Source organism: Amblyraja radiata, chromosome 33 (assembly GCF_010909765.2).
Source record: "Amblyraja radiata isolate CabotCenter1 chromosome 33, sAmbRad1.1.pri, whole genome shotgun sequence".
Lineage (NCBI taxonomy): Eukaryota > Metazoa > Chordata > Chondrichthyes > Rajiformes > Rajidae > Amblyraja > Amblyraja radiata.
Window position 1 is genome coordinate 29,411,594 of NC_045988.1, and position 22,051 is coordinate 29,433,644.

Below are 22,051 nucleotides of genomic sequence, written 5' to 3' on the forward strand. Positions count from 1 at the left end.
CCCTTAAGAATTTTGTAAGTTTCAATAAGATCCCCCTCAATCTTCTAAATTTTAGCGAGTACAAGCCGAGTCTATCCTGTCTTTCTTCATATGAAAGTCCTGCCATCCCAGGAATCAGTCTGATGAACCTTTTGTGCACCCCCTCTATGGCAAGAAAGTCTTTTCTCAGATTAGGAGACCAAAACTGTACACAATACTCCAGGTGTGGTCTCACCAAGGTCCTGTATAACTGCAGTAGAACCTCCCTGCTCCTATACTCAAATCCTTTTGCTATGAATGCTAACATACCATTCGCTTTCTTCACTGCCTGCTGCACCTGCATGCCTACTTTCAATGACTGGTGTACCATGACCCCCAGGTCTCGTTGCATCTCCCCTTTTCCTAATCGGCCACCATTCAGATAATAGTTAACTTTCCTATTCTTGCCACCAAAGTGGATAACCTCACATTTATCCACATTATACTGCATCTGCCACGCATTTGCCCACTCACCCAACCTATCCAAGTCACCTTGCAGCCTCCTAGCATCCTCTCACAGCTAACACTACCCCCAGCATCCGCAAACTTGGAGATGTTGCATTCAATTCCCACGTCCAAATCATGTTCAATTCCCACGTACAAGTCAATGTTCATACTGCTGGGGTATAAACTACCCAAGCAAAATATGAGGTGCTGTTCCTCAAATTTGTGCTGGGCCTCACTCTGACAATGGAGGAGGCCCAGGACAGAAAGGTCAGATTGGGAATGGGAGGGCGAATTGAAGTGCTGAGCAACCGGGAGATCAGGTAGGTTAAGGCGGACTGAGCAGAGGTGTTCAGTGAAGCGATCGCTTACTCTGCCATTCAATCATGGCTGATCGATCTTTCCCTCTTAACCCCATTCTCCTGCCTTCTTCCCATAACCCCTGACACCCGCACTAGTCATGAATCTTTCTATCTCTGGCATATAAATATCCATTGACTTGGCCTCCACAGCTTTCTGTGGCAAAGAATTCCAAAAGAATCCAAAGAATCTGTGGATTCACCACCCTCTGACTAACAAAATTCCTCCATCTCCTTCCCAAAAGAATGTCCTTTAATTCTGAATGTCCTCTGGTCCTGGACTCTCCCTCTAGTGGAAACATCCTCTGCACATCCAAGCCTTTCACTATCCAGGAGCACACGGTGAACACCCACAGAGTCAGAAGAGAACATGCAAAGTTCACAGGGACTGTACCCAAGGATCAAACCTGGGTCAATAGACAATGGGTGCAGGAGAAGGCCATTCGGCCCTTCGAGACAGCACCGCCATTTAATGTGATCATGGCTGATCATACCCAATCAGTACCCCGTTCCTGCCTTCTCCCCATATCCCCTGACTCCACTATCTTTAAGAGCCTTATCTAGCTCTCTCTTGAAAGTATCCAGAGAACCGTGCTCCACCGCCCTCTGAGGTAGAGAATTCCACAGACTCACCACTCTCTGTGAGAAAAAGTGTTTCCTCGACTCCGTTCTAAATGGCTTTCCCCTTATTTTTAAACTGTGGCCCCAGGTCTGGACTCCCCCAACATCGGGAACATGTTTCCTGCCTCTAGCGTGTCCAGGCCCTTAATAATCTTATATGTTTCAATAAGATCCCTTCTCATCCTTCTAAACTCCAGAGTATACAAGCCCAGCTGCTCCATTCTCTCAGCAGATGACAGTCCCGCCATCCCGGGAATTAACCTTGTAAACCTACGCTGCACTCCCTCAATAGCAAGAATGTCCTTCCTCAAATTAGGGGACCAAAACTGCACACAATACTCCAGGTCTGGTCTCACTAGGGTCCTATACAACTTCAGAAGGACCTCTTTGCTCCTATACTCAACTCCTCTTGTTATAAAGGCCAACATGCCATTCGCTTTCTTCATTGCCTGCTGTACCTGCATGCTTACTTTCCCTTCCCAGTTCTCTCACTAGTCACACTGTCGCTGGAGATCTGAGGCTGTACCAACTCGCAAAGGTCATCGACCTCTAATCTAAACTGTCTATTTCCATAGGCCTGCTAGGCATTCCCTAACCTGTTTTAATTTTTCACCCTCTGCAATGTTTTTGCTTCTTATGTTCCAAAGCATGTTATTTTCACTCAACTTGCATACTTGTTTCAAATACAGACCCGCCAAGTATTTAACGCAGAGTCCTTTACCATCGTTATCCAGGAAGAGGACAACCAACAAATCAAAGAAGTCACCTGTTGGCACTTGGCGTTCTTTCTTCAACCTCGGCAAGTCCTCTTCTGTGGTCAAACGGAAGCTGCACCGCAACCCCAGCGAGCCGACAGAGATGAAGTCCATGGTGTTGGCAGGTGTGTGATGACCAGGGGGAGCAGCACTCTTCCCCTTTAGTCCTTGATAAAGCTCTGTCCTCCTGCATTGTGCAAGTAAAGTGACCATTTGCTTAGTTTAGCATCGTTTAGAGATGCAGCATGGAGAGGGCTGCGCACCGGTAGAGTTGCTGCCTACAGCGCCAGAGACCCGGCATCGATCCTGACAACGGGTGCTTGTCTGTGCGGAGTTTGCATGTTCTCCCTGTGACCTGCGTGGGCTTTCTCCAAGACCTTCGGTTTCCTCCTACACGGCATAGACGTAAAGGTTTGTAGGTTAATTGGCCTGGTATAAATTAAAATTGTCCCTCATGTGCAGGATATTGTTAATGTGCGGGGATCGCTGGTCGGTGCAAATTCATGGGACCGAAGGGCCTGTTTCTGTGCTGTATCCCTAAACTAAAAAACTAAACTAAACAGGCTGTGCCACTGTGCCAACCATTTGTTGTGGACAAGAAAACACTGAGAGTTGGTGAAGGTCAATTTTTCTTTAGTTTAAAAACTTCAGCATTATGTGAATCAACGGGAAACTGCAGAAAGAAGGCGTAATCTAATCTTTTCTGTAGGAGGTATAAAATTGTAGATTTAGCAGCTGTTTGTGATTGCGATTTCATCCTGTTTGTGTTTTATCAGCAAAGGGTGATTCAGGAACACTTCGCTCTGCAAAAAGTGAAGAGTCTCTTTCATCTCTGCACAATGTGGAAGGTAAGTACAGAGCAAACTGCTGATTAGGTACGCATGTTACTGCATGATTGCTGCCATTTCCGCTGTTTCAACTGGAAGCATGTTCTTATAAGTGTGGTATATTTTTAATGTATAAATTTATACATTGTACTGGTGCTGTCAACAGTTCAAATTTTAGGTCTGATGATTTTTGTATATTATTTAGCTATTGAAGGTCATTACTTTAAAATGGCTTTGTAAAAAATGTTTTATTAATGCAGATATTTTTCGATTGACATACACATTGATTACAAACCAAATAATCTTGGGAGACAAAGTTGTTTCTAAACTAATTGATCCAAAGATTATTGTACCAAAGATTGTGTCTAGATTCAAACCATCCATCTGTGGGAACAAATGGATTTAAAGCATTTAACATGTTATAGCGAGCCACGCATTGTTTTTCAAAAGTGATCTTTATTTTGTAATACTGAGAACAGCACACACGCAACTGGTGAGGGTTCTCCCAGAGTTCTGACTATATACAAGGGCACACCCCTCAACCACGTGACGACATCTTCCCGCCAAACACAGTCACGTGACCCTACGAGTCCTAGTGCCGAGGGTTCGCTCAGTAAGTGGCCTAACCACTTACCACAATGTAACTTCTTAACATGCATCTGGATAAGGTCCCAGAAGATTGGAAAATGTTGTTCCTTTAAGTAGTGTTTAAGAAAGGAAGTGGAAGAAGCAGATGAGATAGCAACCTTCAAGAGGCATTTAGAAATATGCATGCAAAGGCAGGGAATATCATGAACCAGAGCATGCGCAGGCAGGTAGGATTAATACGATTGGTATTGTGGTCACTGCAGACACAATGGCCGAAGGACCTGTTCCGGAATGGCACCATTCGATGGGGCAACTCAGGTTTTCCTTCAGTTTAGTTTAGAGATACAGCACGGAAACAGGCCCTTCGGCCTACCGAGTCTGCACCGACCAGTGATCCCCGCACACTAACACTATTCTACACACAATAGGGACAATTTACAATTAAACCAAGCCATTTACTTTACAAACCTGTACTTCTTTGGAGTGTGGCAGGAAACCGGAAAGCCTGGACCACGCAGGTCACGGTGTTAACGTAGAAACTATACAGACAGCACCCGTAATCAGGATCGAAGCCGGGGTATCTGGCGCTGTAAGGCAGCAACTCTACCACTGTGCCGCCCAATATTCCTGTATATTATTACTTTGACAATTAATTTCCTTTGTGAAATATTAATGATTGATTGTGGAAAATGCTTTATTTATAGACAACAGACAATAGGTGCAGGAGTAGGCCATTTGGTCCTTCGAGCCAGCACCGCCATTCACTGTGATCATTCATGGCTGATCATCCACAATCAGTACCCCGTTCCTGCCTTCTCTCCATATCCCTTGACTCCGCTATCTTTAAGAGCTCTATCTTACTCTCTCTTGAAAGCATCCAGAGAATCGGCCTCCACGGCTTTCTGAGGCAGGGAATTCTGTTGATCTGCACCCAGACTTAGCTTTCAGCGGAGATTTTCTTTTAAACTGAGCTTGTATCCTGAGGCTACAGTGTTCACCCAGCAGTTAAACCACCTCCTCTGTGTGTCTCTGCCACTACATTTTACAGTTAAAACTGTCTTGATAGTTAAATACTTCCCATTCCCATGATAGGTGCAGTGTCAGGTCAGCTGGCTGCTTGTGAAGCAACTGATTAAAATAGCAGATTTTCATTATTGCGGTGTCTCAACCAATTGGTTACAGGATTTTTGATAGCAATATCTTACATGTTTTAGTGCAAAGGAGTCTGGTTTAGCTTAATTGGGTTAAAATGATTGAGGTTACACAGGCTCGAAAAGGCTATTTAAGATCTGATTTATAGTACCAGACGTTGACTGGATTGTATTGTGCAGGTGGTTAACAATGATGAGTTGTACTCATTGTTTGATGAACAAAGTCTCAGTTGATGCCACTGGCATACTTCTGTAACTCACAAGCTCAACAAGAAAATTACCACTTTAAATTTTGCATTAATCTCCATGGCTTTTGGCCTTTGATTAGTACGGGTGTCAGGGGTTATGGGGAGGAGCCAGGATGATGGGGTTGAGAGGGAGATAGATCACCATGATTGATGGGTGGAATGGTGTAATTCCGCACGTATCACATGAACATGTACTTTGTGTGAACAGCCCTTCCTGTCCTTACATAGAAACATAGAAAATAGGTGCAGGAGGAGGCCATTCGGCCCTTCGAGCCAGCACCGCCATTCATTGTGATCATGGCTGATCGTCCTCTATCAATAACCCGTGCCTGCCTTCTCCCCATATCCCTTGACTCCACTAACCCCTAGAGCTCTATCTAACTCTCTCTTAAATCCATCCAGTGACTTGGCCTCCACTGCCCTCTGTGGCAGGGAATTCCATAAATTCACAACTCTCTGGGTGAAAAAGATTTTTCTCACCTCAGTCTTAAATGACCTCCCCTTTATTCTAAGACCTTGAATGAGTTTACCCCTGAATGGTCAGTGTCAGAATTAAGATTATATTCCTTTGTCCTGGACTCATCTAACCCTGGAAATAGAATCCTTAATTTTCTGAACTCAAGGAGATATAACTTATCCAGGAAATCTCTCTTCTTAATTAACCCAATTAGCTCTGGAATCTCCAAATCAAATTACCAATTAACTTGGCTAATCTCCAGCGTCAGAATATGTGTTGCCTCGAACACAACACTGTACTTCAACTAAAATAGAAAAGGTTGCAAACTGCAGCTCGGGTACATCTGTGGAAAGAGAAACATGGTTCATTTTACAGATCAAATACCTTTCATCGGTACTGTGGATGTCTGGCAAGAATTCAGCTTTTCATCATGTCATGTATGTTCTGGCCTCGTGGATTTTTTAAATGATTTTTTACGGTGAGCTCTTAGTCGTTGTACGCATTGGTTTGTTATTGGGTTCAGTGAGGCTGAGAGTTCAGTAGGTTTGTGTGCACCTACCTGCAGGGGAGGCACCGAACCTTCCACGGTCCCAGTCTCCCTGAGCAGGGATGTCCACAGAAACCTGAGCTTGTAAAACATTCTGACAGTGGTTCATAACTTTTAAGTAGAGTAGTCAAGATTTACACACCAAGTCATTTCCAAGGGCAACATGTGAAAAGTTTGTTTTATTTTAACCATATGACCAGATGCTCTTGATTTTAGTTGTAGATTTGTATAGCACAGAACTGGGATCTCCAGCCCTCCCTGTTCTTTTTTTACCCATCTACACATTATTTCATGGCTAAAGATACATATCCCAGAGTCGCTGCTCCTCACTCGCTGGTTGACTCAAGGGTCTTTCACTGCCCCATGGTCACATCTTCCCTGCTCTGCTGGCCCCGTTCTTCACTGCCCCCGTACGTATATCACTATATCACTCCTGTGCTCAGTGCTGCTGTATCCCATTGTGGGACAGCACAGAACAATGCCTACGGGACACTTGGATAGGCGAGGATCTGGATCTGGCTTCAAGTCAATAAATAGGACCAGGCTCAGTTCATCGCTGGTCCCATACCTACTTGGTTTGGCCTCCGATGGGCCTGAAAGATCACCAAGGGTCCCAGGCCCAGCAGCAGGTGGGTGCTGGCGACTGGACAGACAGCAGGGAGAGTCACATTTGTGTTCAGCTCCTCCTTGTTACTGCATGTTTTCCCCAACGTGGAGAGGGATAGATGGAACAGTCCTGAAGATTCACTGATGGGGTGATTGTCCGGTTGCATACCAAATGTGGATGTGCTTGCAGATATGGCAAGTGTCACAAAAAATACCAGGGATTTAAGAAAAATACTATGGATTTAAAATTTACATTAGAACTCATTTCATTAATGCTTGTGTATTCATAAATGTGTGGTAATTAATGTGCCGTTTGTTCCTCCTCAGGAGAATCCAAGATGTACAGACCGAGGAGGCCTCGGTCCAGCAGCGATGCCTTGTCCATTACCTTCAACGTTGGTGGCCTTTCCGGCCTAAACCACTGCAATTCCTACGACAACCTTCCCAGCAACGATAGTGAAGGAGAGGATGCCATGCTCCAAGTGCCTGCACTGGTGTCTCCTCGAATGGACGAAGTAGAACTGAGCCCACCTGATATGGGAGCGGCAGGGTTGGACTTTGACCCAATGTCCTTTCAGTGTAGTCCACCACGGGCAGAACTACTGGTGCTGGACAACAACTCGTCTCGGGTTAATTCCCCGCCCACTGGTAAAGACAAGCTGAATGGCAGTTCGAGGGAGTCAGTCTTTGGCAGTGTGTGTTTGACCCCTGGTAGTGCCACTAGTTCTGAACCAGCCTCTCACTCCCCAGATAAAGTACTCAGCCCATTCTTCTCGCCAGATCTGAGCCCCACTGATGAGAAACTGGCCAAACCACCTTCTTTTGCAGAAAAGGTGGTTCACGCCTTCTCCCCCAAAATAGGACGCAAGACCCCCAAGTTTCCCATGTTGACTATTTCTGATCCCATCGCCATCTCTGTTCCGACACGTGTTTCTGAAATGATCGGCAACATGGCTGCTGTCTCCCTAGCCTCGTCTCCGCCTTGCACCAGCCCAGCGGCCTATAGCAACGACAACAAGTCACCTCCGCAGATGATGTCCATGTTACTGAAGACCAGTGACATGCAACTGCCTGAGGTTTGTCGTCTGGAGATCCACAGGAAGCTCTCTGCTGCTGCGGCAGGCTCAGAGACTAAAGGGCAAAGTCCAGACTGGCACGATCAGACTTGCTACCCCAAGCCTGCGCCAGCTCCCTACTTCCAAACAGGTACAAAATGGCAAAGTGCAGACCAGCACGAGCTGACCAGTCAGAACAAAACTAAACCACTTCCTCAGTCGCTAGTAGGGACTAAAGGACAAAGTTCCGATTGGCATGAATCCAGCAATCAACCCAAGACGACCCAGTCACAAATGGAGGCAAAAGCACCAAGCCCAGAATGGCATGAATTGACCAATCGGAACAAGACCACACCATCTACCCAGCCACATGGTAAGTGTTGATTGAGAATATATATACTTTATACCTCCAAAGACTCGGGTTCGATCCTGACCACGGGTGCTTGTCTGTACAGAGTTTGTACGTTCTCCCCATGACCTGCGTGGGTTTCCTCCTGGATCTCCGGTTTCCTACTACGCTCCAAAGTTTGAAAGCTAATTGGCTTGGTATAATTGTAAATTGCCCCTACAGTGTAGTGTAGGATAGTGTTAGTGTGCAGTGATCGCTGGTCAGCGCGGACTCAGTGGGTCGAAGGGCCTGATTCCGTGTTGCATCTCGAAACTAAACTAAACTTGCTCAATCTTTAATGGGAGGCACTCGGAGAGCATGCTGAACAGCGTTGAACAGGCCCTTCGGCCCACCAAGTCCGCACTGAACAGCAATCCCCGCACATTAACACTACTCTCTACACAATAGGGACAATTTCCTTTACATTGATACCAAACCAATTAACCTACAAACCTGGGAACCTTTGGAGTGTGCGAGGAAACTGAAGATCCCGGAGAAAACCCCCGCAGGTCACGGGGAAAACGTACAAACACCGTACTGATAGCACCCGTAGTCAGGATTGAACCCGGGTCTTTGGCGCTGTGAGGCAGCAACTCCACTGCTGCGCCAATGTGCCACCCTGTGAGTGTTGAGGGAACTCAATTTTTAGTCAGCACATGATTAGTATCTGTCACTTGTTGCTACAGTCCTCACTGGAACTGATTTATGCCATAATACTCTTCCAGAGTAATAGCAGCTTCAAGGTATTGTATCATGATTCTCCTGGAGAGTGAACTTTGAGGAATTGTACGTCTTTTGATAAGGTCCCACATACGAGAATAGTGGGCAAAATTGGGGCACGTGGCTTTGAGGGTAGGGTGCTGACATGGATAGAAAATTGGTTGGCAGACAGGAAACAAAGGGTAGGGATCAACGGGCCCCTTTCAGAATGGCAGGCAGTAATTAGTGGGGTACCGCAAGGCTCGGTGCTGGGACCGCAGCTATTTACGATATACATTAATGATTTGGATGAAGGGATTAAAAGTAACATTAGCAAATTTGCAAATGATACAAAACTGGGTGGCAGTGTGAACTGAGGAGGATGCTTTGAGGATGCAGGGTGACTTGGACAGGTTGGATGAGTGGACAGATGCATGGCAGATGCAGTTTAATGTGGATAAATGTGAGGTTATCCACTTTGATGGCAAAAACAGGAAGGCAGATTATTATCTAAATGGTGTCATGTTGGGAAAAGGGGAAGTACTATGGGATCTGGGGGTCCTTGTTGATCAGTCACTGAAAGTAAGCATGCAGGTATAGCAGGCAGTGAAGAAAGCGAATGTCATGTTGGCCTTCATAACAAGAGGAGTTGAGTATAGGAGCAAAGAAGTCCTCCTGCATTGGTACAGGGCCCTTGTGAGACCACACCTGGAGTATTGTGTGCAGTTTTGGTCTCCAAATTGAGGAAGGACATTCTTGCTATAATGGGAGTGCAGCGTAGGTTCACAAGGTTAATTCCCGGGATGGCGGGGCTGTCATATGTTGATAGATTAGAGCGGCTGGGCTTGTATACTCTTAGAAGAAGGAGACGGATCTTATTGAAACATATAAGATTATTAAGGGTTTGGACACCGTAGCTAGAGGCAGGAAACATGTTCCCGATGTTGGGGGAGTCTAAAACCAGGGGCTACAGTTTAAGAATAAGGGGCAAGCCATTTAGAACAGAGATAACGAAAAACTTTTTCACACAGAGAGTTGTGAGTGTGTAGAATTCTCTGCCTCAGAGGGCGGTGGAGGCTGGTTCTCTAGATGCTTTCAAGAGAGAGTTAGATAGAGCTCTTAGGGATAGCGGAGTTAAGGGATATGGAGAGAAGGCAGGAACAGGGTACTGATTGTGGATGATCAGCCATGATCACATTGAATGGTGGTGCTGGCTCGAAGGGCCGAATGGCCTATTCCTGCACCTATTGTCTATTGTCTAATTGGGAATGGATACTGAGTGAGATCAGTGTCACATCAGCCCTGGGGAGAGATTGCTGGCACAGTATTGCACTTAATGCTGAAGAGATCTATTGTGGCACCATGACATTCTCTCTCTCACGGCAGTGGGGAATGCACTTTGTGCCAAGGATGGAAGATGGTGGTGCTGGTGGAATGTTGACCTGATGTGACGGGGTTGCTGTGCTGACTTGGTTTCAGTTAGTTTAGACTTGAGGATGTGATGTGATGTTGAATACTCTGCAGAGTGGGACCAGCACAGAGCTGCTCTGTCCCAGGAGAGCAGTAGTTATGCAGTGTCACACTCTGATGTGGGAATGGAGGTGGGATTGGCATAGTGTCATTCTCCAGTCCAGCAGGCTTTGAGTGCCACACGGACTACCTGCTTCTTTGTGTTACTCATTGTGTACTTGTGTGTGAGCCACAAAGCAAACCGCACATGAATTTGATCCTGATCTTCACCAGCTTTAGTACACATACACAAATAATTCCACTATACAGCTGTCACGGGCGGGAACATTGGCTGATTCCACCCTTACCACCAATTAATAGCCAAGTCCTGCTCTTTGTTGGTTAACCCAGCTTAAACCAAGATTTAGGCTATGATTATTTACTCAGACCACTTAACTCCCACATTTCAGTCCCAGAATGAATAGCGGCGTGATGGCACAGCGGTAGAGTTGCTGTCTTACAGCGAATGCAGCGCCGGAGACCCGGGTGCGATCCCGACTATGGGTGCTGTCTGTATGGAGTTTGTACTTTCTTCCTGTGACCTGCATGGTTTTCTCCGGGATCTTCAGTTTCCTCCCACACTAAAAAGATGTGCAGGTTTGTTGGTTAATTGGCTTGGTAAATGTAAAATTTGTCCCTAGTGGGTGTAGGATAGTGTTAATATGCGGAGATCGCTGGTCGGCGCGGACCCAGTGGGCCGAAAGTTCTGTTTCCGCGCTGTGTCTCTAAACTAAACTGAACAGTGCAAACAATCATAACATCCTTTCATCTGTTGGAGGGGCAAATTTTACTGAAGTTCCAAATTTTCAAGAAGTTGTTTGCTGACAACCCAAAAATTAGCTGAGTAGTAGACAGTGAAGGTGGTTGTAACGGAATATAGAAGGAAATATACCAGTTGGAATGTTATGTGGAGCAGTGGCAGATGGAAATTAATTCACAGAAGTGTAGGGTAATGGATTTTGGGATGTGAAATTCTAATGGGACATTTACCGTAAATGGTAGGTACCTCAGGAGCGTTGATGTGTGGAGGAACCTTGGGGTGCAGGTTTGTAATTTCCTGAAAGTAGTAAACAGGTGGAAAGAATAACGAAGAAAGCATGCAGCAATGTGCCGCGTTAGGCCGAAGCGTAGTGAAAGAGTCGGATCTTATTTTGAAGCTGTGCAAAACATTAGTCAGGCAACACTTGGGGTATTGTGTACAGTTTTGGTCACCACACTACATGGTAGCATTGGAATAGATTCACCAGAACACCTAATGGAATTAGGAGCTTTACTTATCAGGAGAGATTGGATAAACTGGGATTTTGCTTGCTGATTGACCTTATTAGACAATAGACAATAGGTGCAGGAGTAGGCCATTTGGCCTTTCGAGCCAGCACCGCATTTCACTGTAATTGTGGCTGATCAGCCATAATCAGTGCCCAGTTCCTGTCTTATCTCCATATCCCTTGACTCTGCTATCTTTAAGAGCTCTATCTAACTCTCTCTTGAAAGCATCCAGAGAACCGGCCTCCACTGTTTTCTGTGGCAGGGATTTCCACAGATTCACAACTCTCTGGGTGAAAAAGTTTTTCCTCATCTCCGTTCTAAATGGCCTACCCCTTATTCTTAAACTTTAGCCCCTGGTTCTGGACTCTCCCAACATTGGGAACATGTTTCCTGCCTCAAGCATGTCCAATCCCTTAATAATCTTATATGTTTCAATAAGATCCCCTCTCATTCTTCTAAATTCCAGTATATACAAGCCTAGTCGCTCCATTCTTAAACATATGACAGTCCCGCCATACCAGGAATTAACCTCGTGAACCTATGCTGCATTCCCTCATTAGCAAGAATGACCTTCCTCAAATTTGGAGACCAAAACTGCACACAATACTCCAGATGTGATCTCACCTCTTTGCTCCTATATTCAACTCCTCTTGTTATGAAGGCCAACTTTCTTCACTGCCTGCTGTACCTGCATGCTTACTTTCAGTGACTGATGTACAAGGACACCCAGATCTCGTTACACTTCCCCTTTTCCTAACTTGACACCATTCAGATAATGATCTGCCTTCCTGTTCTTGCCACCAAAGTGGATAACCTCACATTTACCCACTCACCCAACCTGTCCATGTCACCCTGCATCCTCATAGCATCCTCCTCACAGTTCACACTGCATCTGCAAATTTGCTAATGTTACTTTTAATCCCTTCATCTAAATCATTAAAGTATATTGTAAATAGCTGCGGTCCCAGCACCGAGCCTTGCGGCACCCCACTAGTCACTGCATGCCATTCTGAAAGGGACCCGTTAATCCCTATTCTTTGTTTCCTGTCTGCCAATCATTTTTTTTTATCCATGTCAGTACCCTACCCCCAATACCATAATGGGTTTAAAGACTTAAGAGGGGCATAGATAGGCTAGATAGATTATTATTTACGCAAAGCAAGGGAGTGTAGAACTGGAGGGCACAGGTTTAAGGTGACAGGGGAGAAATTTAAAGAGATCTGAGGGGTAGATTTTTAACTTGGAGAATGGTAGTTATATGGAAAGAGTTGGTAGATGAAGATAAAATTACACTGTTTGAAATGCGGTTGGACAAGTGCTTACGTAGGAAAGGATTAGAGAATTACAGGCCAAATGGGGCAGCCTAGTGGCACAGCGGAAAAGTTGCTGCCTTACAGCGCCAGAGACCCGTACTCGATCCTGTCACTGGGTGCTGTCTGTACAGCGTTTGTACATTCTCCCCGTGACCTGCATGAGTTTTTTCCAGGTGCTCCGGTTTCCTCCCACACTCCAAAGATGTACGGGTTTGTAGGCTAATTGGCCTCGATAAAATTGTAAATTGTCCCTAGTGTGTGGGAGTGCTAGAATACAGGGTGTTCGCTGGTCGGCAGGGTCTCGGTGGGCTGAAGGGCCTGTATCCGTGCTGTATCTCTAAAGTCTGGTCTAAATGTGGGCGTAGATCGGCCAATTGGTCACCATGGAGGAGTTTGGCCCAGTGGGCACATTTCTGTGCTGTACAACTTCATCACTCCGAGGAGAGATTTGTTATTCAGGAGGGTTTAAACGAGTGTGGTATGGATGAAGGACCCATTGCGATAGTGTAGCAGGGTTGAAAGTTGAAGCAAACACAGAAGTCAAAGTGAGAAAGTTCGATAGGTCGGAGAGATGAGGAAGGGGAGCGAGAAAGGTCTGATCGGTAAACTGTATTCATTTTAATTCGAGGTCTAATGATAAGGTAGATGGAGTCAGGGCATGGATTGGGACATGGTACATTTGGACGAGATCATAAGACATAGGAACAGAATTAGACCATTCGGCCCATCGAGTCTGCTCCACCATTTGATCAGGCTGATCTATTTTTCCCTCTCAACCTCATTCTCCTGCCTTGTCCCTGTAGCCTTTGATACCGTTACTAATCAAGAACCTATCAATAGCCACTTTTAAAGTACTCAAAGACGTCCTCAGATTCACCATTCTAGAGGTACAGCTGTACAAGATCACACCATGCTTGGACTATTGTGTGCTTTCAGCTAGTTGTACTGCAGGAAGGACGTCGTTAAGCTAAGGAGGGTCAGAAAGAATTTACATGGGTGTTGTGACATTGGGTAACCTGGGACTGTTTTCCCTGGAGATCAGGTGAAACTGACCTGATAAAGGTATATGAAATCATGAGTATAAATAGGGTAGATTGCCACAGTCTTTTTCTCAGTCTTGGTGTGGAACAAGCTACCAGAAAAAGTGGTCGAGGCGGCTACAATTGCAAAGTTTAAAAAATATTTGGACTGGGACATGTCCCAAATCAGTCAATATTTGGAAAGATATAATCCCCCACTATTACAATCCTATAATTCTTGCAGCTGTCTGAGGTCTCCCGATATATTTCCTCCTATATATTCCCTATATAATTCCTGCTGACTACGGGTGAACCTAGATTATTATCCCATCAATGTGATCACCCCTTCTTATTTCCTGTTTTCCCTCTCCCCATATTGTCCACTGGCTGATCCCCGATGAACATCCTCCAATTATCACCATGATGTTCTCCCTAAAGAATAACGCAATTCTCTCTTACATCCACCACTATCCCTCTTGTACCTGTACCCCATGTCATTGAGCTGCCAGCCTGGTCTCTCAGTCACATTTCAATTTAGTTTTTTGTCAGGTGTACCGAGGTATAATAAAAAGCTTTTGCTGCGTGATAGGGACAGAAGTTTAGGGGTAACATGAGGGGGAACTTCTTTACTCAGAGAGTGGTGGCTGTGTGGAATGAGCTTCCAGTGAAGGTGGTGGAGGCAGGTTCGTATTTATCATTTAAAAATAAATTGGATAGTTATATGGACGGGAAAGGAATGGAGGGTTATGGTCTGAACGTAGGTGTGTGGGACTAGGGGAGAATACGTGTTCGGCACGGACTAGAAGGGTCGAGATGGCCTGTTTCCGTGCTGTAATTGTTATATGGTTATATGGTTATAACCAGCTTCTTTCATAGCTCTGTGATATCCCAGTTCCACATCTCTATCTGAATCTGCCTTACCCTGTCAGGCTTCTTGCTGTTTCATCAATCATTCTTCTCTCACTCCTTTGCATGTTCCAGTTTGTTCCGTCTACTAACCACTCTCTTTTACATGTATTTGTCACAAAATTCTCTGCTCTCTACTGTTTTGTACCTCACCCCACCTGCCAGACTCATTAAACCCTCTGGAGCAACTATAGCAAATCTCCCTGCCAGGATATTGGGCCCCCTCCAGTCCTGGTGCAACCTCTCTCTTATAGAGGTCACCAGTAGGGATTCCAGTGGTCTAAAAATCTGAATCCCAGCCCCCTGCACCAGCTTCTCAGCCACATATTTGTCTGCCCTACCTCCTATTCCTACTCACACTGGCACGTAGAACCTGAAGTAATCCAGAGATTAATATCTTTTTTAACCCGGGTTTAATTTTTACCTGTGTTTTAATCTCCTCCTGTAACTCTGTATATTCACTCTGCAGCATCTCTTCCCTTTTTTCTCCTCATGTCGTTGGTACCTATGTACAACGACCTCTGGCTCTTCACCCTCCCCCTTGAGAATTTTCTGCAACCCTTCAGAGACTTCCTTGAATGACCTGACTATGGGTGACCTGACAACGAAACCCTTCGCTCCATAGATGCTGCTGCACCCGCTGAGTTTCTCCAGCTTTTTTGTGTACCTTCCTTGAATGACCTACACCCTCTACCTCTCTTGGTGATCACCCTGCTGCCTGCACCTTACTTGTTGCCCTCTCTCTGGAACGCCTGTCTATTCTGCCTGATCCTGAGCAAGTTCCACTACTTAATGTGGTCAGCCAGAAGCTGCAGCTGGACTCGCTCCCCACAGGTGTAGTCACCAGGCTCACTGGAAGCTTCCCTGATCTCCCACATCTTGCAGGAGGATCAGATGACTGCCATCCTGGCCACGAATGGACTGGGTGGGCCAAAGAGCCCGTTTCCATGCTGTATCTCTAACTAAATGTGCAGGAGATCACAGATCTTGTGGCGGATCATCGATCGTGAAAATGGGTAAAGGGGAAAGTTGAAGAAGACACAAGGAACTGCAGATAGACACAAAAAGCTGGAGTAACTCCAGCATCTCTGGACAGAAGGAATGGGTGACGTTTCAGGTCAAGACCCTTCTTCAGTCCCTCTTCTCAGACACAGCACTTGGAAGTCAGACACAGCCACTCCCAAAATGCCATCCACTGGAGCCCAGCGCCTTTAAAACAACGGTGCATACTCGTAATGCCACGTGGGACCGTACTCAAAGGTAACGGCCTCTTTGTAAATGAATGAAATGCTTCTGTTTTCTCCACAGCAACTCCTTCAGTGGAATCCTCGCAGGAAGCTCCAGCGGTTAGCACTGTGCCTCTGATTCCACCACCTCCACCCCCAAAGAGTGCCGCCCGCCTGCTGGCACTGGCTCTGGCAGAGAGTGCCCAGCAGGCCACTGCGCTCTCTCAGAAGAAGCCTCACCCCGGGAATCAGCATCTTTTCACTGCACCGTCGACAGAGCAGTGCCCAGCAACTACAGGCCCTGCACCACCCACGGTCAGCTATCCAACAACTGTGCAGCCTAGTGTGGATCCGCAGCCAGCCACATGCCAGACCCCGTCTAGCACTGCGCCAGGGCTCACAGCTTCAGGACAGGTAAGCACATAACCTGGCAACTGGACTCTGGGAATCAACTGCAACATAGACAGGAATTCCTCTACTGAATGTTTGGTTATAGGAAATTGATTCAAACATCAATCTTGGATGCTATGTTTCAACTGGAGTTTTTCAATTGGCATAATTTTTTTCTAAATGGTTCACCTAATCCATTAATGGGATGCGGGCCAACATTTATTCAACTTTTCTAATTGTCCTTGACAAGATGGTGGCATCTATCTTTTTGAAGTACTGTTGGCTGCATTACAAAGACTTTCCTAAAGTGTTGCTTCGTAAGAAGCTGGCTTCTGTTGCAATCCAGCAACTGTGAAGGAAAGCCAGTATAATTGTAAAAGCAAATTACTGCTGAATTTGCAAATCTGAAATAAAAACAAAAAATACTGTACAGGTGGCAACAACTCATGTGTTCAGCCCAATGATGCTTTCCAAAAATGTTCGAGATCAAACAGGTTTCATGGCGGTGCAGGCTCGAAGGGTCGAATGGCCTACTCCTGCACCTAATTTCTATGTTTAATTTCTATGATGTACAGAGAACGGGAGATGTAATGTAAAGGGCTATGACTGTATGGAACACAGGACTGGATAAATGACAGGAGGAGTGACTAGCAATGAGATAGGTTGCAAGAGTGATTATGAGAGACACAGAGTATTTATCAGAGGATTGTTTCCATGAGGTTACATTGAGCTGTGCTGGAGCAGTGTGGAAACTGATGTCCATATGTGATTGAGACAGGAAATTAAGTGGCAACTGGAAGTTTTTGTTAGATAGAACTAAATGCTGGAGTAACTCAACGGGACAGGCAGCATCTCATTCTGGGTCGAGACCCTGATTTTAGATGATCAGCCATGATCATATTGAATGGCGGTGCTGGCTCGAAGGGCCGAATGGCCTACTCCTGCACCTATTTTTCCATGTTTCTATGGGACATGTTGACGGATGGAGATAATGTTGTCATATGTAGCCGTGGATTTCCATGGGCTTGTAGACTGCAGTCTATCCCCTGAGGTGATGTCTCAGAATCCATCAACCTAGGCTATAGTGCTGAGTGTAGCACATGGATTAGGATAAAGACGGGATACAAAAGTACTTCTCACACAGCATGGTTGCATATGTTTCAACTTTGTCTTTTTATGTTTTCCATTTACACCATGAGCCATAACATTGTTCAGTAGAGGGCTATTCAAAGAGTCTTCTTGCACCAGCTGTGTAGATGTCATCACCATTGACAAGTGAATGTGACCGGCCTCCAGTACTTTGAACTTCTCCACCAGTGGTGGAGTTGCTTCGTTTTGTGAATATACACTTGTAAGTCTGTATTCAAGGAGGGTTCAAGCAAACCTGAGTATGGTGGTAACACAGTGAGTTAAATTAGCAGAATAATAAATCAGACATCATTTTACATCCCACTGTTGCAGTTGTGGGATTTAAAATTCAGTTAATTAAATGATTTGTGGCTTAAAACCAAAACTAATCTCAGTAATGGTGTGCATAAAACTAAAATTCTTCAGAGACTTCCTTGAATGGCCACATAGGTCATTACTAACTAATGAAATGAATGGAGTGTTGCAAATGTTCATGAACGTCCTGCATGGCAAGAAATCTGTTGTGCTTGCTTGGCCTGATCTATATGTAATCCCAAACCCATAGCAATGTGGTTACATCTTAGAGAAAAACAAAAGCTCTAAATGCTAGATATGGAAGGAAATAGTTCCCATTTCAAGTGATGGCCTTTCTTCGGAACTAACACAATCAGATCCGTTGTGAAGAAATGTCCACTTGTCATGTGAACTCAGTTTCTCTCTCTGCAGATGCTGGTTAACTCTTTAATACCCTCTGAAGTGTACTTGTGAGGCACTCCATGGTGTCACTACATTATTGCAGTTGTTCAAGAGGTGGCCCGCTGATGCATTCTCCAGAGTAATCAGAGATGGGATATGAATGCTAGCCAGCTGCTCGATTCCAGAAAAGGGAATAAAGGTGAAAAATGAGTATAGACATTGATCATGAGCCCGTATATTGCCAATACCTTGGTGATGGTGACAGTGATGTGACACATAGTAGCTGCTGGACATTTGCAGACATCACAATAAAGAGGAAGAAGCTTGGACTTTATTGCCTTCCATCACAGTGAGAAACGTGGGGAATCCGCTGTGGTGGATGTTTATGGTAACTTTTATGTAGTTGTGTGTCTTGCTGCTTTTTTTTTAGTATGGCTGTATGGTAATTTGCATATCACTGTACCTTAATTGGTGCACGTGACAATAAAAGACCTTTGAAAGCTACGAAACATCAAATGGCATAGACCTGCTTCTTGGTGAGTTAGCTTTAGTTAGAGGGCTCCTTCTACCCAGGTTACTGCCAGAAGGACATTCCTCTTCACTGTGTTAGGAATTAGCCTGCAAACCGCATGCCCTTGGGATGTGGGAGGAAACCAGAGCACCCAGAGGAAACCCACGCCATCACAGGGAGAACGTGGAAGCTCCACACAGATAGCAGCCAAGGTTAGAATCGAGCCCAGATCTCTGACGCTGTAAGGCAGCAACTCTGCTAGCTGCAAAACTGTGCTGCCCACAATCATAGTTTGTGCTGCTCCCACTCATTCCTATTTAACACCTTTCTCTTCACAATTTGCCCATTCAGTGGTGGCATTACTGAGTGACCCTAGATGATCACCATGGAAGACTTATCCTAAAATGCTTGTGATATCCCGAGCATTTGATTCCTTAGCTGACAAAGGGTTTTATGTGTGATTATCAGGAGGTTCATTTCCTTATAGGGGTAGCAACACTTATAGGGGTGTATTATAGACCGCCAAATGGGGATCGAGAATTGGAAGAGCAAATATGTAAGGAGATAGCAGATATTAGTAGTAAGCACAAAGTAGTGATTGTGGGAGATTTCAACTTTCCACACATAGACTGGGAAACACATTCGGTAAATGGGCTGGATGGTTTGGAGTTTGTAAAATGTGTGCAGGATAGTTTTTTGCAGCAATACATAGAGGTACCTACTAGAGGAGGGGCAGTGTTGGACCTCCTGTTAGGAAATGAGACGGGACAGATGGCGGAGGTATGCGTTGGGGAGCACTTCGGGTCCAGTGATCACAATACCATTAGTTTCAATATAATTATGGAGAGGGTCAGAACTGGACCTAGGGTTGAGATTTTTGATTGGAGAAAGGCTAACTTTGATGAGATGCGAAATGATTTAAAAGGAGTGAACTGGAACATTTTGTTTTATGGGAAGGATGTAGAAGAGAAATGGAGGACATTTAAAGGGGAAATTTTAAGAGTACAGAATCTTTATGTTCCTGTTCGGTTGAAAGGAAACAGTAAAAATTGGAAAGTGCCCTGGTTTTCAAGGGAAATTGGACATCTTGTTCGGAAAAAGAGGGAGATCTACAATAATTATAGGCAGCATGAAGTAAATGAGGTGCTTGAGCAGTATAAGGAATGTAAAAAGAACCTTAAGAAAGAAATTAGAAAAGCTAAAAGAAGACATGAGGTTGCTTGGGCAAGTAAGGTGAAAGTAAATCCAAAGGGTTTCTACAGCTATATTAATAGCAAAAGGAAAACGAGGGATAAAATTGGTACATTGGAGAGACAGAGTGGACAGCTATCTGCAGAGCCAAAAAAGATGGGGGAGATATTGAACAATTTCTTTTCTTCGGTATTCACCAAGGAGAAGGATATTGAATTATGTGAGGTAAGGGAAACTAGTAGAGTAGCTATGGATACTATGAGTTTCAAAGTAAAAGAAGTACTGATACTTTTGAAAAATATAAAAGTGGATAAGTCTCCAGGTCCTGACAGGATATTCCCTAGGACATTGAGGGAAGTTAGTGTAGAAATAGCCGGGGCTATGACAGAAATATTTCAAATGTCATTAGAAATGGGAATAGTCCCCGAGGATTGGCGTACTGCGCATATAACCATATAACAATTACAGCACGGAAACAGGCCATCTCGGCCCTACAAGTCCGCGCCGAACAATTTTCTTCCCTTAGTCCCACCTGCCTGCACTCATACCATAACCCTCCATTCCCTTCTCATCCATATGCCTATCCCATGCATGTTGTTCCATTGTTTAAAAAGGGTTCTAAGAGTAAACCTAGCAATTATAGGCCTGTTAGTTTGACTTCAGTGGTGGGCAAATTAATGGAAAAGATACTTAGAGATAATATATATAAGCATCTGGATAAACAGGGTCTGATTAGGAACAGTCAGCATGGATTTGTGCCTGGAAGGTCATGTTTGACTAATCTTCTTGAATTTTTTGAAGAGGTTACTAGGGAAATTGACGAGGGTAAGGCAGTGGATGTTGTCTATATGGACTTTAGTAAGGCCTTTGACAAGGTTCCTCATGGAAGGTTGGTTAAGAAGGTTCAACTGTTGGGTATAAATGCAGGAGTAGCAAGATGGATTCAACAGTGGCTGAATGGGAGAAGCCAGAGGGTAATGGTGGATGGTTGTTTGTCGGGTTGGAGGCAGGTGACTAGTGGGGTGCCTCAGGGATCGGTGTTGGGTCCTTTGTTGTTTGTCATGTACATCAATGATCTGGATGAAGGTGTGGTAAATTGGATTAGTAAGTATGCAGATGATACCAAGATAGGGGGTGTTGTGGATAATGAAGAGGATTTCCAAAGTCTACAGAGTGATGTAGGCCATTTGGAAGAATGGGCTGAAAGATGGCAGATGGAGTTTAATGCTGATAAATGTGAGGTGCTACACCTTGGCAGGACAAATCAAAATAGGACGTACATGGTAAATGGTAGGGAATTGAAGAATACAGTTGAACAGAGGGATCTGGGAATAACCGTGCATAGTTCCTTGAAGGTGGAATCTCATATAGATAGGGTGGTAAAGAAAACTTTTGGTATGCTAGCCTTTATAAATCAGAGCATTGAGTATAGAAGCTGGGATGTAATGTTAAAATTGTACAAGGCATTGGTGAGACCAAATCTGGAGTATGGTGTACAATTTTGATCGCCCAATTATAGGAAGGATGTCAACAAAATAGAGAGAGTACAGAGGAGATTTACTAGAATGTTGCCTGGGTTTCAACAACTAAGTTACAGAGAAAGGTTGAATAAGTTAGGTCTTTATTCTCTGGAGCGCAGAAGGTTAAGGGGGGACTTGATAGAGGTATTTAAAATGATGAGAGGGATAGACAGAGTTGATGTGGATCAGCTTTTCCCTTTGAGAATAGGGAAGATTCAAACAAGAGGACATGACTTCAGAATTAAGGGACAGAAGTTTAGGGGTAACATGAGGGGGAACTTCTTTACTCAGAGAGTGGTAGCGGTGTGGAATCAACTTCCAGTGGAAGTGGTGGAGGCAGGTTCGTTGGTATCATTTAAAAATAAATTGGATAGGCATATGGATGAGAAGGGAATGGAGGGTTATGGTATGAGTGCAGGCAGGTGGGACTAAGGGAAAAAAGATGTTCGGCACGGACTTGTAGGGCCGAGATGGCCTGTTTCCGTGCTGTAATTGTTATATGATTTATGTGACTTCATGTGGGCTAGACTCCATACTGAGGACTGCCTTCAGTCATTCTCTCCTGAGTACATAGCACCTTTACAATGCTTGTCCTGCTCTTGATACCTAG

The 22,051-nt window shown here is 44.9% G+C and overlaps 1 protein-coding gene across 6 annotated transcripts in view; it reads left to right on the plus strand.

The window, feature by feature from the left end:
- arhgap32 (Rho GTPase activating protein 32) overlaps window positions 1–22,051 on the plus strand; it is a 539,690-nt gene that overhangs the window by 506,224 nt on the left and 11,415 nt on the right. For 5 of the 6 annotated variants that reach the window (XR_004416763.1, XM_033049880.1, XM_033049883.1 and 2 more), the window contains 4 exons: window positions 2,132–2,322; window positions 2,974–3,045; window positions 6,949–8,049; window positions 16,088–16,419. Coding sequence is in view for 5 of the 6 variants with exons in the window: in XM_033049880.1 (XP_032905771.1) it covers window positions 2,132–2,322; window positions 2,974–3,045; window positions 6,949–8,049; window positions 16,088–16,419 (1,696 nt within the window). In the remaining variant the exon portion in view is untranslated. The remainder of the gene's footprint in view (window positions 1–2,131; window positions 2,323–2,973; window positions 3,046–6,948; window positions 8,050–16,087; window positions 16,420–22,051) is intronic. The other variant, XM_033049882.1, reaches the window with a different exon arrangement.